General features: G+C 45.0%; 1 protein-coding gene across 1 annotated transcript in view; it reads right to left on the minus strand.

Moving 5' to 3' along the window:
• prickle2b (prickle homolog 2b) overlaps positions 1–19747 on the minus strand; it is a 70700-nt gene extending 50953 nt beyond the window's left edge. Inside the window, exons 1-2 of the mRNA XM_030375145.1 lie at positions 19533–19747; positions 18615–18700 (exon numbers count right to left, since the gene is read on the minus strand). Coding sequence (XP_030231005.1) covers positions 18615–18700; positions 19533–19574 — 128 coding nt within the window. The 5' untranslated portion in view covers positions 19575–19747. The remainder of the gene's footprint in view (positions 1–18614; positions 18701–19532) is intronic.
• Positions 19748–19887: the final 140 nt, after the last annotated feature.

Consider the following 19887-nt stretch of genomic DNA (forward strand, 5'->3'; position numbering starts at 1 on the left):
GCAAATGGTTCAAAAGTGTGATCCTGTCGTCGGGGAGGGGGAACGCCTTAAGGAAACTAGGATGGATTACAATGCATTGTTCATCTTAAAAGAGAAAAAGGACCTGGAAATCGTTTTATACATATCCCATGAATCCTGCAATGTGAAAAAGCATTATTTAGTTCACATTCCAACTGAAAAAAACCAATACAAAAAAGAATGATGCATTTCATTTTTTACTGATATTCGAAAAGCATGTGCGCAATCAGTATCGTCCCCTCTGCCTGTCAATCATTGCATAAACTGCACGCATTAAAGAGTCCATTGCCCCCCGAGGAGAGGTCAATATCTCTAATGAGAATCAGTTAGACGCCGACAGCATTAGCTTGACACACGCGTGATGGCAGAGAAATGAAAAGAAAACAAGGAAACCGCGATGAGGCGAGGAGCAGCACAGGACAGTCGTCTCCGTGGGTATGAGGACCGTGAACGTAACTGTTGCCTCTCTCCCTCTCCCTCCATCGCTTTCTGTCATCTGTGGCCCCTGCCCCCCCCCCCACCACACCCTAATTGTTTCATTTGTATCATCTCTCCCTCATTGACCCCCCCCTCTCTTCTCCTCTCCACACTGTCTGCTCTGTGCCAGGGGTCCTGTCTGCAGCAAGCGGCGCTCTGTCACGGTTCATAGACTCCCTATCTCCCTAAAGATGACTCCCTGGCGGTGCGGGGAAGACAAAGAGAGGCAGAGAGAGAGAGAGAGAGACAGAGAGAGAGAGACAGAGAGAGAGTTAATCTCATTATGAATAGGGATCATCTGCCGTTGACTCCGGGCCCATGGCCGCACGCGGAGGGGCTGGGCGTGGAGGGAAATGACCCGGAGCACACATCAGTGATTTGGAGAGCTGCCCCAACCCGCGGTCTTCAGTCTGCACACTAATGAAAAATGGAAACTCTCACCTCAGTCGACGCCATCTCTAAAAGGGGCTTTTAGCCCCAATTTAACATGTTGTACAAAGGACTTCACATGGCATTGGATTGTACATAATGTGTTCGCTCATGACCGATTGAGACAGTGTTTGTATTGTAAGGATAAAAGAATGCCTCCAAGAGGACTATTGAGGGAAAAAAGCTGAGACAAGAAAAACCAAGAGAAAATAAACAATAATTATATTTAAGTATAAATTCAAAACTTGATGAGGTCTACGTTTTTTTCCTTTCTTTTACTGTCTCTGTCTCCCGCTTTTAGTTCTCCACAATCACCTATTTGCCGAAAGTACTGATATTCCTTATACTGTATTGGCTTCTTTTAGGTTATTAAGCAGTGCACAAAGCCTTTGATGTCTTCACGTTCCTCCCTTTCGTTTTACTATGGTGCGAGTATGGTAAGTTAAATTAAAGTGCAGCTGGGAAGACGTTCAAGCCCAAATATTCTTAAATATGCACCTCACTGTCCTATTTAAAAAATAATATATCCCACATATCTTGAATTGTAAATCACTAACCTGACTTCCAAATCCAGAACTCATTAACTTAAATTAAAGCAAGAACTATTTTGTGCTGAAGATTTTAATTAGGGAGAAAGATAAAATGAGAACTTCAGAATAGGAGAATAACTGCATGTAAATGATTCTCATTTACATGCGAACTGCAGGTGCAACTTATCCTCCAATGTTGCGTGTCCAGAATGCTCTGACATGGAGATTATGTTAGACGCACAATATATCGGAACCAGAAATCTTCTGCCCTTCCAACAGCGTAACTGTTGTTCAAACTGAATGAGGGGGGGTTGAATGGGCACTTAAGTCTGTGGAGGGACCATCACTGAGGTGATCCTCTCCTACATTACTTAAACAGTAATGATTGATTTTAAGAACATTAAAGCACAATTGCTAAACACGTTTGTTTTTCTCGAATACTTCTTGATCTTCAAGTGAACGTTTGTTTGAACCATATTAAGACATGTTCCACCAAAAGCTCCGTGGGCTTTTGGTAGCACATCTAAAATCAGACTAACAGACTAGTAACAATGCTTGCAAAGTGAATAAAAACCATTCAACCATCAGAAAGGATTATGCTACCCTGTTCATTAAGGCCAGCAGGATTCCTTCATTAGCTCTAACTGAGCCACTTCCAACGCTCACTGGTGATTCCCACTCACCAATCAAGGTCCATTTCCTTTGCGGAAAACAAAAAGGGAACCCCCCCCCCCCCCCCCCCCCCCCCTCCCATCATGGCTTGTCCTTGGACACACCAACCGGCAATCGTCTGCGGCGCTTTAATCAGAGATGGCGCTGTAATAAACAAACAAACTCTCCATGGGATCGGAACGCATTGTACCCATGGAGATCCCCAGCTGGCCGACCCAGCCGAGCAGCCCATGCCTGCCCACCCTCCAGCTGCATCCATGGGGGTAGCATTCACTAAAGGGTGGGGCGGCTGCGGAGTGGCCCAGCCAGGCTGAGGAGCTGGCAGATGACTCCCGTGCACCTCGTTAGATCCAATATAGGGGCTTAGTGCTGGGTGGAGGTGGGCGGCCCGCACGCCCCCAGCCCCTCAACCAGCAGCGGGGAGGCCTGCTCCCGTACCAGCCTGCGAGAAGAAAGGGACAGCAACCAAACCACGCAGGGAGCATCTCTCTGAGTGTGTGTGTGTGTGTGTGTGTGTGTGTGTGTGTGTGTGTGTGTGTGTGTGTGTGTGTGTGTGTGTGTGTGTGTGTGTGTGTGTGTGTGTGTGTGTGTTTGTGTGTGTGTGTGTGTGATGAACAAACGACGCACCATATGGGGAATACATTTTGACTTGAACAAATCATTCGGTGGCCCGGTGTGATGAGGAACTGCGGCCTTGGATGCTCCTCCAGCTGTGGGGGTTGAACAATGGGAGGGGCCCGGGCAGGGGCCCGGGGAGGGGCCCGGGGAAGAGCACAGGGTAATCAGGTGCATCCAATTCTGGGCTGTCGCAGGACAACTGTGTCCAAGGAAAGGCTCTGCCGTGTCGTGTGTGTGGGTCTCCAGGAAGGACGTAATGTCGATGACTAGGTTATTATTCTGAGTTTCCGCTTAGCTCATGTTTCCACTGAGACCTGCTAAGGGTCATTTCCTTGGCCATTCCTAGCAGGTCCTGCAAAACGCTTTAAAGAAATGCTCAGTAGCATCGAGGACGTTGTGTGAGAGATCAGGGTTTCTTTTTTGGGCAATAATATTGACGAAGACATTTTCATCCCTTGAGGTTTTTTAGGATTCATTTTTAAGGCGACAGTTGAAAATGATACTTAAACGGTTCTCAATGGCACTGCTATGTATTCACACAGGCCATTCCAAAATATTGGAATAAATATTTTCTGCTTTGCCATTCGTTATAATATTGGCGGGAAGAAGAAAGGTGGGGAAATAGTGTGGCCATCAAAAGTAATTATTGCAGAGAGTTATTAGAATCCAACTCTGGACCCCAACAACAGGGGAGGACGTCTTAACGTCTCGATGGATCAATTGAGATCTGAGGCACCGGGGGGACTGATTGGGGCCAACCAAGAAAAGGACTTTAGATGACTGGCCCTGATTGGCCATTGACTGGACTGGGAGACGCTGATTGCTGGGAAAGAGTTGGCTGATCAAGACAAGTGATAGGAGCGTTCCTAACTTAACAATGTAATGCTCGTGCAAAGCTGAGCCCTCCGCACACAGAGTGAGTAAGAAGGGCTTCTGGAATAAGGCGCCGCATAGTTAGGAAAATGGCTTAAGAGTCCAGATAATACCATAAAAAGCCTAAATTTGGAACTTTCGAGCAGTCGCACGCATAGACTGTCGGGAGGCCTCATGCTCCACTTGCGCCCAGCTAAAAACATGACATTTAGGGAACAATAAAACACCCAGAAATACATTGCCATTAACAAACATACTGCCACTATCGGCTGAATAGGAAACGACTCGGCTCGGTTGCGGTTCGTGATTCGACATCAAGCGTTCAACACTGGACGTGATTACAAATCCACCTACTGAATCTCAACGCCATGGAGCCTGGCTGTGTGCTGATGAACAAGAGTGCGACTCCGTAACAAGATCATGACGGATGCCCAATTAGCAAGTGGACGTTCCCCCAGACTACGAGGACGCCCCCTCCCCCCAGCTAACCTCTAGCCTAAAATAAGTCCCACATGTGGACCTTTGGCAGGAGCGTGACCCCATTAAACCAAAACAAGACCTATGCCGGGCCCAGCTAATGACATCGCACCCTGCAGGTCTGGCCTGAACTGCTAAATGACAGCCACGCTCACACTCACAAACACACAAACTAGTGTGTTGTGCATTAACATAGACAGACCAACATGCACATAGAGCGAGCCACACATACTCCCAAAAGACAGATACATGCTGTAGGTGTAGACACCGCACACACACACAACAGTCTGTTGAAGCCAAAAGTGTCGATAAGAATAGGGCAAACAACAGATGGTTCACTGTGGATTAGCAAAGACTCTGCCACTGCAAGCCACCGTCCACTGCTAGATCAACAGCAGAAGTCTTCTACAGTAATCTGGACAAATGCTAAACTAAAAAGGTCAAAATGCCCCCGTGTGTGTGTGTGTGTGTGTGTGTGTGTGTGTGTGTGTGTGTGTGTGTGTGTGTTAAATTAAACACACAACACACACATAAATTAAAACAAGCTTAAACCTTACCCTTTTGTAAGAGATTGAAGTATGTGTCGACGTGAGCAAATTGTCAACCATGCAAATACAAATTTGGCTATTTGCTGTTATCAGGAAAACAGACTATAAGGATAATGTAATTTAGCTAGATAGATAGATATTGGATGCAAATTTAGTAGTGATAAAGGGGAGAACCAGTGCAAAAAGAGAGAAGAAGGTGAACAGAATTAACAAGAAAATCTATTGTACTTTCTAATAAAACACATCACAGCAAAGAAATGTTATCAACATTATAGAGTGTGTGTATGTGTGTATATGCATGCTTGCTGCCTGCGCGTGCGTGTGTGCGTGCTTGCCCATGCGTGGCCTGGTCTGGGTGACAGCAATAGGACGGGTCTATTGTGTTTGGCCAGCAGACCTGTCCACTTTCTTTTCTTATTAGACTGAATCATTAATCAGGGCTGACGCCCCACGGCTCCCTGGGTAATGTATGCACCGCTCTCTCAGGCTCGCAGGCTCTCTTAGAGAGACAATAGCAACAGTGCAGGATGGAATGGTGTAAGCAAAGACACTAGGGGACTCGTAGATGGAGAACACCCTCAAACAATAACATACAAATAAAATCAGCACGTACAGCTACCTGCCAGCGAGTATAACCAGAGTGCTATTCAAATGTTTTCAAAGAAGCAAAACTTAGGCTTTGATCAAATCTTTTCCTAAACCGCCTCCGATCTTCTGAATAAATTCACTGTCACGCATTCGGAGAGGAGAGAGGAAACGTCAGTAAAGCCCGCCTACTCTCCTGTTCTCCACTGACAGCGGCATATGATGGCTACTAATCACACACGCATCAGCCATTCCGCCCGCGCTCCAGATTCATTATTTAGGCCCAAGGTGCACAGCTTGCCTGAGTTAGCGTATTTACAATTCAAACAGGCCAGAGGTGCTGCAGCACCTTCTCCATCACCCCTAGGCGTGCCTGGCTTACAGAGAGAGAGAGAGAGAGAGAGCGAGAGCGAAAGAGAGAACTATAAAGGAAGAGACTGAGAGAGAGAACTATAAAGGAAGAGCCTGATGCAACAAAAGCAGCTGTATGTAGACGGATATGCACATGTGAGAGTGCATAGTGCGTATGTACTGTAAAAGTCTTTACAGTACATACCTTTCTAATAAATGACTCCCCATGTCAAATTAGTGCACATACTGAAACATTAACCAAGCGAACATCATCTCCCACACACACAAATAACTAGAATTTTGTGGTCCTTGACGAACAAGTGACAGATATCTTCAGGTCGTAATAATCCAACATCATAATTCAGAGACAGAGAGAGACGTGTGGTCAGACTCCCGGAGACCAAATTACCAAGAGAAAAACAAACTTTTCCGCCATAAAACACACATATAATCACCAGTGCTATCCATCACAGCACACACGGAGCCAACAGTGAAACCCGATAGGGAACAACTTGAACCACAGAGACCAACAAAAGAAGAGGGCATCTCTGGCTCCGGTGTCAAGCTTTTAAATATTACAGGTTTGGAGCGAGTCGACGCCGTTCTTCATATGGCAGGCGAGGCACACGCCAGGCACGTGTGCACAGTACCATTCACACACACACACACACACACACACACGCACACACGCACACACGCACACACGCACACACGCACACACACACACACACACACACACACACACACACACACACACACACACACACACACAGAGAGCAGACGGCTGGGCTTCGTTTATGATCTTCAGCTTGTCTGCGGCGTTCTTTTGACCAATAATGAGTGTAAGTGTGTGGGTGTGTGTGAGCGTGAGTGTGTGTCTGACGCACGTCACACCTGCTGTGCTGTGTTCCCACAACACCACCCTCAAGTACAGACCCATCTGGGTCCGGAACAAAGCACAGAGGTAAAATATCCCTCTCAGATGCCGGAGGCAGGAGGTGGGCGAGAAGCAACACTCGAGTACACGACCCGAATCTCAACGAGCACTCGGCTTCTCCTTCAGGCGCCGCAAACTTTTGTTTTACTACTTGTCTTCATCATCGTGACGACAGTAAAACTCACAATCACAAGACCCAAGAAAGACTGTGTGTGGAAACCGGGGGGATGGAGGCACATGGAAGACGTTCACATGTGTGAGCGGGGCCGGCTGACAGATGTGGGCGGGATCAAAGTGGGATTAGAAAAAGAAAGAGGTGGAAGAAGAAGAAGCAAAAAGGAAAAAAAAGACGAAGGGAGAAAAAAAAAGGCAGAAGAGCGCATGGGCCTTGTTATTAAACCCCATTAGAGAATAAACAAACACACAGAGCTTTATGGTCACAACAGATGGGAGGAGATATGCGGTGCAGGACCCATGCGGCCTGGCAGAGGGGGGGGTGTCGGTTGGGCCGGGGCACCCAGCGGGAGGCACTGGGGACGGGGCGTACAGTCAGCTCACCACGACCCTCGTTAGAGGGGCACTCTGCCTCTGGTCAGCGAGGACTGGTTTCATCAGAGCCGGAGCGAGGATCTTGTAATTAAAACACACATCGACTACTCCTATAAATAATGGCTCAATAAAACACAAGCAGACGTGAAACACATGGCAGGGTCTGAAACACAAAACAAAGTTAAATAAAATGACGAGCCAAAGCCGCTAATAAGCCAGAGTACCTTTGATCTCTGAGCTGTTCAGAGGGGAGGGGAAGGGAGTGTGGAGGGGGGGGGGTCGGGGTGTACCATTCAACCCGGAGCACGGGGGTGAGTCGGGGCGACGCTGAACTCACCGCTGAAGAATGCGGGGATATTCGCTGACTAAGCAAACCTCCCTGAGCTCCAGCTGCCCAGGACGACAGACCGCTGAGCCATCTAATAGCGCAGGTGCAGCCCCCCCCCCCCCCGCCCGCTCCATAACAGGCAGTAAATCCCTGCGCTAAAGGGGGCATCGCGTGTCCGCTACAAACCGCAGGCTCGCAGCAGGATGGACTTTGGTAGATGACGGCCATGCAGGGTTCCGGATGGCCTGAGATGGACACTGATCATGAGACGGACACTGATGTAGGAGAGGCAGAGGGATAACCAGAGTAGAAAAGGGGAAGGATTTGCTCTGTGAAACCCTCCCCACTGCTATGTTTACAACAGTCTTTTGATTTGTCCAAACAACCTCGCCTCGTTTCAACTGCCCAAGCCCCCCTGGGCGCATTGAGGTCATTTGCTGTCATGTAGATTTAACTGAATATATCGCACAGTCTGAATGGGATAACACGGTACGGGATGAGCTGTTCAGCTTGGGTTTTTATGTTGTGAAAGTGCAAGGCCAAAAAGCTTTATCAGCCTGAAAGTTTCCTAACATCCGAGCCCATAACTAAATGACATTGATGTGAACTTCACGTTGGTGATCCACCTGGTCCTTTGCCCTTAAAGTCAAACATGTAATTTCCCCCATGTGATATTCTGAAAATGTTATTACAATACCATCCTTTACACCCATGCATTCATGGTCTTACAAGTTAAAAAGTAAAATACAAAAAAGACACTACAACAAAAGTAAAAAAAACTGAAGTCTGACATCGTCCTCAAAGAGGAGGAGCATTTTGGCTGACAAAGAGAGGTACAAAAGGCAGCAGGTTGAGAGAAGGTTAACTGGGGAGGAGTCCATTTCCAATAAGAGACCTTTGTTACATTGCTATGAATGAGTCTCAAAGCACACCAGTCGAACACACACCTCCGTTGTGTGTCCGACTGGGATCTAAGTAAAGAATGAATCCGGGATACTTCTTCAATATCTTTATAAAAGCATCTCTTGTCTCCGTGCCTGGTTCTATTCATCTAAGGGTGGGCCAGTTGTGTGTTTCAGAGGAAAAATACCAAGGAAAGGATTATGTTTAATAACAAAGTTTAAATGAAAGACTTTTTCAAACCTTATAAATGCTTCAATGTGAGCTCTGCCAAAATATGTAAAAAAATAAAAATAAAAAGCTTTTGCGCAATGTTTTTTGTTATTGATGACTGTGTTTTCTCGATATTAATGAGTCATTGTCAGAAGGACTCGATTTTAAACCAGCTGGTAAAATACCATTAATTTCTCAACTGATTTTGGCCTCTGCCTCCTTCCGAAACCTCTTGCTACACTCTGTCGTCTCGTCCATCCTCGTATTTGTTTTATGACCTATTGTCACACTGCTGCTGATACTGTGCTGGACTGGCCCTGTTGTCAAGGCAGCAGCCGACTCCAAGCATGCTCATCGCCTTGGCAACAAGTCAAACAGCACAAATAAACTTGGTCAGATGAGGCACAGAAAGAGGGGCGGAGTGCAGACAGACAGAATGAGTGGAGCAGTCAACTATGCAGAGTCTCTAAGTCGTTAAGCTGCAGCACAGGGGCTGCTATCTTGTGCTCTGAGTCTCCTGATGGCTCAGCGGATTAGAGTTGTACAGGCTGTTGATGGTTTGAGTCTGATACTGGGAGGCACTCTGGAAAGTCTACCTGACTCGTGTCTGCAAACCTCACCCTCTTTATACTCTGTCCATTTTAATATTTTTCTTCTCTGTTTATTATGTATCTATATTGCATGCACACACAGCTTCCTTGTGTAAGGACTTTCTTAGTTAATTAGCAAAAACTGCAATTGTTAGGATGTCAACCTTTTATTCAAGACACAGGAAGGTCCATAAAGACAGCACAGTACATATATATAAAAATATATATATTTAAACAATACAAAACATTTAAGAGGGATGCAAATGAGGAATCAACTATTATAATACAAACACATTTACAAGCTTCGGGTCCAATGTTTCCAGAAGCAAGATGAGTATCTAGGATACACAGTGAAACCTATGCTACCAGGGTGTGTGTGTGTGTGTGTGTGTGTGTGTGTGTGTGTGTGTGTGTGTGTGTGTGTGTGTGTGTGTGTGCGTGTGTGTGTGTGTGTGTGTACAGGAAGCTAGAAGAACCTTTTATTAGTGTTTACCTTCCCTCAGCCATCCGGTTACCATATCGTCCATGAAACACAGAGCCAACATAAAAAAAGCAGAAAACACACACAAACATATGGCGCGGATGAGCAATAAATAATAAGCTATTGTTTCCTGACAATGCAAATAGATTCCATGAACCTCATGAACCCGTTTATAGCACGACCGGAAGAGCATTGCATATAAAAGTGGATAGCGCGTCAGATTGAGCTTTGACTCATTGAGAGCCTTGGCTGTGAACAGTGTGGATCGCACCCTCAAATGATGGGGAAAACAGCAAGAGAATGAGCAAGAGAGACAGAGAGAGAGACAGAGACAGAGACAGAGACAGAGAGAGAGAGAGACTGAGAGAGGGACAGAGAGAAAATCAGAAGGTGAGAACATTTATATGATCAGAGAGAAAAATAAGCAAACCGGCCATTAAATGAAGCATTACAAAAGCCTACATTTAGAAGAATTCCCGCTCACACACACACTTGCAGATGGACACATTGGCTGTGTTTGTTTAGATATGTTGAGCTGCTTTTAAACAATCTCCAGGAGGTCTCAAAGTGTATAATCAATACAGCCTATTAAGGCTAGTTGAAGGCGTTTCAGCCGAGGCATTTCTCGCAAACGTTTGGAAATAACCTGTTAATTATCTGGTTTCTGTTGGCTGTTGAGGACAGCCAATAACGGGGGATCTCCAGGCATCAATAAATCGCTGAAGCACTGCAGAGTCATCAGGCCTGAACACATTTGGCTGTGGCTCTGCCCAGAGTTGGGTTGCTCAAGTACCCGGTTCGTGATTGAGAACCATTAAAGGATAAACGTGCTGTTTAGGTTTCAAAGGTCTGGTGTGAAAGTGTTTAGAACTGAAACAAGAGTATGATTTATATTCGGAAACCACTCAAAATCTTGGTCAAATAACAACAGAAAAACCTTCTATATAGGATATAAATATAGCTGCGCAAAATTCCTCCTTGGTAGATTGTGCAACAATACTGACCTCTACTGGCTGCCATTGATTGTCATTATATTCGAAAAGCTGTCCAAAAACACTTCACAATTGAAAACTAGAGCGGTTTTATAAGCTAGTTTATTTATGGACAATTCTCAGATCAAGGTTAATTTTCCTTTATGTTCGTTCTCCCAGGAAGAGACCAGGTGGCTGGACAGAGAATGTGTGTGTGTGTGTGTGTGTGTGTGTGTGTGTGTGTGTGTGTGTGTGTGTGTGTGTGTGTGTGTGTGTGTGTGTGTGTGTGTGTGTGTGTGTGTGTGTGTGTGTGTGTGTGTGTTAGAGGGGGGGGAGAAAGCAAGAGCAGGGACTGAATCAAAGAGCCTTTGAAGCAGCACAGAGCTTAAAGCCAGCGCTCTGGGCCAGTGCTCTGCGTGTCTGGGTGGAAGACGTGATGCATGGTCGGATGCAGGGAGACAGTGGAGGTCGCAGGGCCCGGAATCAAGGTTGGATTAGCCGTACAATGCTGAGGCTACAGTGGGACATCGAGGAGCATTGGCGGGTACAAATGTGTTCCGACAGACATGCGATGAATGTGGACTCTGGGCTGCTTTTCATAGAGCCTGCATCCATCAACCCGAAACAGAGGTGGTGAGAACAACAGGGAGGAAGGGAGATTGCAACATCAGTAGAATGATATAACCTAGTTTGGACAAAAGAACAACAGGAGAGGGTCGAGAAATGAACTGACTTTAGCCACCATTCTACATGAGCAAAGCTTTTCAAGCCTCCATCGGTATAAGAACGGCTATATCTGGACTAGGACATGAACGCTCCAATCGAGTCTTAATATCAGCCAACATAATGTAAAATGTTACATTTCAGCAGCCAATATGCATTATAGTTAGATGAAAAAGGAGGGGGGGGGGGGGGGGCTGGAGGCAGCTGAAATTACATGAATTACCAGTCGCAGGGTAGGGCCTGGGTGGGAGGAAAACTCAGGCCCTGCGGCGTCTCTATATGAGGATACCTTATTTTATTCCAAGAGACAGTTCAAAGGCAGATTAGCTTGCTAAGCCTACATTAGGGCATGGATCAGAAGCTAGGGCTAAAAGTATCAGGGGGGAATAACCAGCATTGCTAACACACGATTCAGGAGGAATTACCAATGCTTTCTAGTGCATGAAAGTAAAGCTAAATGTATTCTAATCTTCAGTTGAATCAAAAGAAGATCAACTTATGTGGGACAATAATATGAAATTAAATCGATGGTGTATGATAAACCAAAAAAACATTTTAAGCCTTACATATATGATCAAATATTGTATATTTACGCTAACATGCCTTGAGAGCTTTCCTATATCATGTTGCTGTTATGTAGCACAATAAGGGTACAATATATATACATTTTGAATGCAGTGATAAACATTATTATATAGGATAAGTGTTAACTAAATAAATGATACATTAATACTTAATTAACATGAACACCATTTGTAAACATCACCATTAGTAAATTATTAGTTGACTGTTAATGTAATACTGCATTAACTACTGTTTTTAAGGAGATAATGTTCCCTTCTTGTAAAGTGTGACCAGTTGATGAAACAGCCGATGATCTCCAATAACCCATCTTGGAACCTCTGAAATTTGAAGGCCCACGAGACTATCTCCCACGCCCAAACACACTTATACTTTCCACACCATGGGACTCATTAACACTGTATGCATACGTCTCTATTATGTGGCCTCTTCAAACATTTCAATCCTGCCTGGCCTGTGGTCCTCAGAGATAATCGGTCCTTCCCACTCACTACTTTGGGAAAGTATCCCCTTCCTATGAGAGGAAAGAGGAATATGAATCAAGCAACATGACAGTTCAAACATTTATGAGCAATTTATCTTCAGATGTTGACCTTGCCATGAGAAAGAGAAAGGAAAAGGACGGTCAGACTGCAGACGCGCGCGGGCGCGCACACACACACACACACACACACACACACACACACACACACACACACACACACACACACACACACACACACACACACACACACACACACACACCTCCAGACTGTCAGAGGACTATTCTGATGTCTATCTTGTTGAGGAGCCAGGGAGCTCAGGCACCTGTTAGAGATGACCTTGATAAGACAAGTTGGAATAATGGAGCGGAATCACTAGTGATGCAGTGGGCTTTAGTCCTACGTGTGTGTTCTAGAAACATTCTCAGTACAGCTCTGTGTGGTTATGTCTGATGAGGACTATGGGTTGCTCATTAGTTTATCGTTAATGTCACTTCATGTTTTTTTTGTTAATTGCACTTCCGCTTGGTTGTATCTGTATGGCCCCCTAGTATCCACCAAGATGATTACGTATGTGAAATAAGTTAAAAACAGCTTTTAAATTGAGCGCTCAAAACAAAATGCTTATCTGCTTAGGGACAAATATTAAAAGGCTAATATTTTTTTCTGTGAAGGATCAAACATTTTGGTTTGCCGTTTTGTGGGAAATCTCCTGTTGGGTCCTCAGGTGGGACATGCTCGCCCCCTGGTGGCCGGTGGAGCCCATCTCACATCCGGCGCACATTACTGTCAAACGCCTCCACAGTTGGTCACAAGAGCTCCATGTGGAATCTAAATAATACCAATAAATATACCGGCCATAGTGTGGATAGTAAAAGGTCAGAGGAAGGGGGTATGAGGCTGTGATCAGTGACATGAGAGCCCCACCCCCACCAGTGACCTTTTACCCAGCACAGCTTATAAAATAAAAAAAGTCCGTCCCTACATTTCCCGAAAGCAGTGCCCCAAGAGGTAGGCCCCCATGTCTGGAGCCGGGGGGACGCAGACAGTGGGCATTAGGGCAGCTTACTGCCGAGTCTCTCTCTCTCTCTCTCTCTCTCTCTCTCTCTCTCTCTCTCTCTCTCTCTCTCTCTCTCTCTCTCTCTCTCTCTCTCTCTCTCTCTCTCTCTCTCTCTCTCTCTCTCTCTCTCTCTCTCTCTCTCTCTCTCTCTCTCTCGACGTGAAAAGGGTTAACGTATGTTATTCTGCTATTCGTCGAAGCGTAATTGCACGTCTGCTCTTTGAGGCACGGCGCTATCGTCGGGTTTCATAGTACGTATGTATGTAAGCCCTCACTTCTTGGTGGAATGTCCCCATCTACAGGGTGATATTATCTGAAACCTATACAGGGGGCAATTCGTGTGGAGGTTGGATAGAGATTACAACCAGCTACAGTAAGGGGAACCCTACGTCTGCACACTCTCTCCGTTTATACGGAGGAAAAACCAGCTGGTGCACTGGGGCGTCCCAAAGACATGCGAGATACACACACAATTACTCACACAGGCACGCAGACACATAGACGCACACACACCTGCTCCAGAGGTTCAGCAATAAATCGGCATGGTTGCAAGATGGATTTGGTCCAGGTATGAGGTATTATTTCATAATTTCCTGGTAGGAAGGACACACACACACACACACACACACACACACACACACACACACACACACACACACACACACACACACACACACACACACACACACACACACACACACACACACACACACACACAAAGCAACACTGAACGACTTCTAGAAACTGTAAGGATTATGGCCCACGATGGCATTATTGAGAAACAGCAGACCCACATCTGTTCAAGAACAACAACAATACCTTGTAACCACTCCAACTGCCATGGCCTGTACTGTTACAAGGGAAAGAAGCAAATGAGGAGTACTACCAGAATTCAGTGTGTGTTTGTGTGCATGTGCGCCTGTGTTTGTGTGCATGTGCGCCTGTGTTTGTGTGCATGTGCGTGTGCGTGTGCGTGTGCGTGTGTGTGTGTGTGTGTAATGGACGCCTGCCCGTCGACTCCTAATGCCAGGTCTCTCATTGGGATTCTTCAGCAGCACAAAGAGCTACCATGGAAGCTCGGGCCCATCGCATGCGTGTGTCCAACCTCCCCGTCTCCGTGACCACCGTGCCTAATCCTCACGAGAAAGCCCAGGTCATTACAGCCAATCAAAGGCTCTCCTTTAGCCCTCGTGTAAACACTGAACAGCACAGACACAGGAAAGTTGATCCAGGAGAGAGCAGAGTGGAAGGCAGGGAATCCTAGAGAGAAAGAAACAGGTAGAGTGCAAAAGGAGAGGGGATTGAGGAGAACGCATCGGAGCAAGAGAATCCTAAGGAGGAGGAAAGAAGGAGAAAACGATGGCCAGGTCAAATGTGGATTACCACCAGGTGCTCCACAGCTCCTTCCATTCACCCGCCACAAAGGACATGTCAGAACACCGCTCTTTTCCAAATGTATCCCCTTTACCCTAGAACAGACTCCACACGGGAAAAATGCAGTAAATAAAAAAAAAGCACCTTCCAGCACCACATTTCCCCACCTCACCCTACGCGGGTTCTTCGAGTGGGCACAGATGACGTCACCTTCCGCTTCAAAGTATCGCTAAGGCCCTCAGGAGGGAACAGGGCGGTGGAGAATAAATAGCACTTTGGTCCACTTACTGATACAGCCTCTCCAGCAGACTCCATTCCTCTGGAGCTTTTCCAGCCCCTGACCAACAGACAGACTTGGTGATAAATGGTCTAAAAAAGGTCATTTTGTAGCACACTGGTCCACCAGTGTTTCCTTCTCTCCCCTCTAAACTCCCGTCCCTCACTCTAGCTGAAACCCCCCCCAGCCCGCCCATGCAAAACACACTTTTGTACTTTTTATGAGGGCCATTCTTCTGTCCGGGCACACTGACAGATTTATTTGCCGGCCATCTTGTTAACACTGTGAATAGCAGGATGGGCTTTGTTATGTAGATCAGTCTGGGTTACCCAGGGGACGGACGTCAGCGCGGCCATTCAGAGCCAGGTTAAAACTCAACCCCAAGGCCTCCTGTTCAGCACCGGGCCCTCTCCTTGCTTGCACCCCATCTTCCTCTTAACCAGCCGCCCTCCTTTAACAATGGACCACCGCCTCCCCAGTCAACAACCAACCCTATCCTGCGGTTGGTGTGCTGTGTTGCCAGCTGAAGCCCTGGTAAATACCACAACAAGGTTTAATTGACCTAAACTGGCGACTGGGGAGTGGTATTATTGTGGTATTAAGTTTAAATACAGAATTGCAATTGAAGACTTTCAGGCACAGGTGATCTTCCAGAGGCGGACAAAATTGCCAACAGGTCAAGTGTAACCTTCAAGCTAACCAACAGGTCAAGTGTGGCCTTCAAGCTAACCAACAGGTCAAGTGTAACCTTCACGCTAACATTAGCATTAGATGGCGGTAGCACTTAGCTGCTGTGATCTAGAAGTGGGTCATGTGATACGGCAGATCAGATGGCCAACCCACTAAATTAGGCTGATGTTAAAAAGGGTAGTAATGAGTCTCATTAGCACACGGTAAATCCATCAGCTCAATGGCAAACATTTATAATTCAGAAGGTGTGTATTGTGCCGGCTATAAGACCTGCCTGTTTAGATGTGCCTTCTCATCTTACAGAGTTACACGGACACACACTAGCCTCCAAGAGAAGCTAGCTGTAGTTTCCACTTCCAACATTTGGGCACATATTTTCTCAGAGGAAGTTTCTCACATTCTTTGGTGGAAAAGAGAGGTTGCAGATATGTAGTGCCAGATGCTGCGAAACTGTTTAACCTAAAAAGTCTGAGGGAGGATTTTTTGTGGTTTTCTAAATGGTTTGTAACGAGAAGCTAGGGTATTCTATCATACACTTAAGTCAAATAACATTTCAGATTTATGCTGGTGGATGATTTGCTTAGAGCTGAGTGAATTTTAAATATGGTGACACTTGACTGGATTCTCTGTTTTCCCTGAATGGGAAACAGTGCAGGCAACCAGCACTATAAAAATAAGTCACAGTGCACACCAGGATGCAAGCTTGGCTAAGATAGAAAACCTCTTTATATAGAGGCTGCACTGAAGAGGAACGGAAGGCAGCGGGGAAGTGTGGGAAGGTGGGGGTATCTGCTTTCCTTTTGTGCACTGTATTCCGAACTCTTTGATATTGTGGAAACACATGAATATTTTAGTGAATCCAGAGAAAGACACGTGTAAAAGTATGACAAATGCTAGGGGTCAAATAGGGGCTACATAGCATAACCCAGTTTAAATCATTATCAATTGAAGTTATTTTGTGCCGTGTCTCATTCAGTTGATTGTTGTATTCAGAACGGAGGACATGGGTGAAACGTGATTCCAAAGCAAATAAAAAATGGGCCATGAAATAAGCATGAAGATCCGTCGGGAAATCTATAGAAGCTGTTTTTCAGGCTATTGCTTGACATAGACAAAATCAATTCCTGCGTGTACCTCTGGATTTGCCCATCTCTAACTCCAAAGTGATAAAAACCCAGCATCACAACTTCATCTGTGTCAACCAGCATGAACATTGGTTATTTGTGTTATTGTGGAACGCATTAAAGATGCAAGATACTCTGGGGTTCCTCCTCACAAACAAAGATTTGTTGTCGTCATAAAACCGGCCTCGACAAACACAAAGCAGGTATTCCTTAGACTGAGCCAATTGAAATGTCTTCCCTTTTTATATAGGGACTGCAAATACAGAAGAGACTACATTTAGGAGTTGGCTTGGTTGTCTGTTGCCCTTGAAATAGTTACGAGGCGCAGATGTCCCACGTCCCAATGTTGTGGATGTTACCTTGATGAGATCGTCAACATCATCTTTATATTTTAAGGCTACTTCGATCAAAATGTTGGTTGAATAATGGTCATGCCTAACTTCTACAATTTAAACAAAATAGCCATGTTGATTGTGTTTTGTATTACTTACGTGGGGTGGTACAAACCAAGGACACAAAATTAAAACCTCTTACCTGAACGCTTAAATGAATGATAAAACATGTTAAGTGCTGGCTGAAGTAATTCGTCCAAACGGTTTTAACATTGATGTCGACCCTTGACTGCTGATTGAGACCCTGAGGTACTACAGTGCGATTGAACATTGGACGATGATAGCTGCCGAGTCTCTTCCCCTTCCTATCCACTTTATATTGCGTTTAGTGTGGTGACTTTTAATCTGACTTTAGTGAGATTACAAGTGGAATTCTAGCCATGTGAGATCACTTGTGTATTGATGTTGTTATATTGTTATATTCAGATCTGATTCGTCAGAATTAGCAGTAAGCTAATAAAGTTTTGGGGGATTTGTGAGTGTGAATAAGTGGTGGACCGTAGCATAAATCCCCTTCTCCTACCCCGACTCTAATAGCACTTATATAACGCTTTGCTATTTTCACCCAGGCCTGATTCACAAGGCCTTCATTTGTTTCAATTACTCTTGTAAAAGAAAAAAGAAAAAAATAGTCTTTACCGCACTAACTCAATATTCATGCTGACAGTGTTTATAACCTCTGGGAACAAGAGTACCTTACACATGTGGATCTTTTTCCTCATTAGAGCCCAGGAAGAGAACACACTGCTTCATTAGGTTCCGTTTTTGCAATGGCTGCATAGATATTTACTCTTCCATAATAAAGTATTGTTTTGGGACATGTTTTTCAAAGAACTTCGACAAAGGGAACGGTGACAGTAGTATGGACAAGAAAAGGCCAGCAGGTAAAACAGGACGCGAGAAGTCAGTAGGCCTCTAACAGTTTGACTTATCTGACCTTCAAGTCGATTATTATTGATTTTTATGCTCAGTGAATTGCTTTTTTTAACCACACACTGCCAAAAGCCAACACTCTGGCTGACAGCCATCATTAGAGCGATGATTGACAGTTAATCATTATCCTCGGTGGACCCGAGCAGAGTAGAGTCGGGTGAAACAAACACAGCAAAATAACATGGGAAATAAAACACAGAATTCTGCCAAATATATGTGATGCAAAGAAAACTGGACATTGTCGTGTTTTTCAGATGGCTAAATTGGAGCTTTTAGAAGCAGTAAACGCATATCATTCTGAGTATGTTGACTGTCATTGGCTGAATTGTTTTCCCTTTACTCTCATGTGATTTAGGATGTCAGAATCAAGGGAACACAAGCAGTGTTTTATCTATTAAAAATCTAGAAGGAGAAGGGCAAATCGGCCTACCTCCATGTGTGGAGGCTGAAGCCAGGACACTGATCCCCACAGACGTTGCACGGCTGGCCTCTCTGTGACTCGTATGCAGGCTTCCCCTACAGCAACAAATGGATTTCATGTTCAAGTACATAAAACAATTCTAAGCTACTTGTTGGTCTACTTTACGTTTGACTAATTCTACATTAAGATAATTGATTCAACTACAAATCAACAAAAATATGTCCCTTTAATCAAATTAGGTATTTCATTGGATTTAGTGGAATTCTGAAACTGTTGGCCTCATTTATAAATCGAATTATGGTTTGAATAGTGGACAATGAGGGGATATTTTATTGTATGGACCCCCATCGAGTCATGTTGATGAATGAATACATTTATCTAGGTAATCAGGTCATTCAGGGTTATTCAACACTTATATGTTGGTAACATGAATAATCAGCTCCTTCTTCTCTTGATCATCAAAATGGACAGTTCAATATGATGTTACACAGGAGAAAATAATGTCATATTTCGACATATAATGTAAGTCAATTGATTTAATAAACTTTGTTGTTTTCTTTAGATACGAATAAAAAATTGCCTCTACAAATATCTAAAGCTATGTGATGTGGATAGATTAACCGTCTGGCGCAAGAGAAATGTTGATCATAGGTCAGCGGCCGAACAGACGGCTCATCTGTTCCATTTCATCATGGATGATGTCTACTCAGGCTTGTGTCAGCGCCTTATCTTCACTAAACACATGGAACTGTGTGCCTCCATCCACGGAGCAAACAATAAGAACCGGCGAGGCACGTTCAACAGTGCGTAATGATGCGCACTCTTTTGTTTTAATGTCAATTGATATCAACATTGATGTCAACAAACTTGAACGATGACAGTGTATCGATAGCGCTACATAAGATAAGTTAAGTTAAGGCTACATACCGATCTGCTGGAGTTTCTCTTCTTGGAACTGCGACTAAACATGACCCTCTCGTTTTTGGACCCCCCAACTTAGCAACCTAGAAACGAACACGCAAATCAGCGACTTCACAAGTACAGAAGCAGGTTGGTCCCAACGGCAACAGTGGGCGCTCGTGTTTCCAAACAAACCCAACAAATTACAGTTGGCTATACGGGTCCTATCCAATTCCCAGAGTGATTAATGAATGAAGCTTGTGTCTTCCGGATCACAGCTCCACCCTACCGCCCTCCACAGCCAATGGAACAGGAACCCTGGACAACTGTACCGTACATTATAAACTAAATCTCAATATGATATAATCAAGCTTTTCCATTC

The sequence above is a fragment of the Gadus morhua genome, chromosome 13 (assembly GCF_902167405.1).
Source record: "Gadus morhua chromosome 13, gadMor3.0, whole genome shotgun sequence".
In the NCBI taxonomy this organism is placed as follows: domain Eukaryota; kingdom Metazoa; phylum Chordata; class Actinopteri; order Gadiformes; family Gadidae; genus Gadus; species Gadus morhua.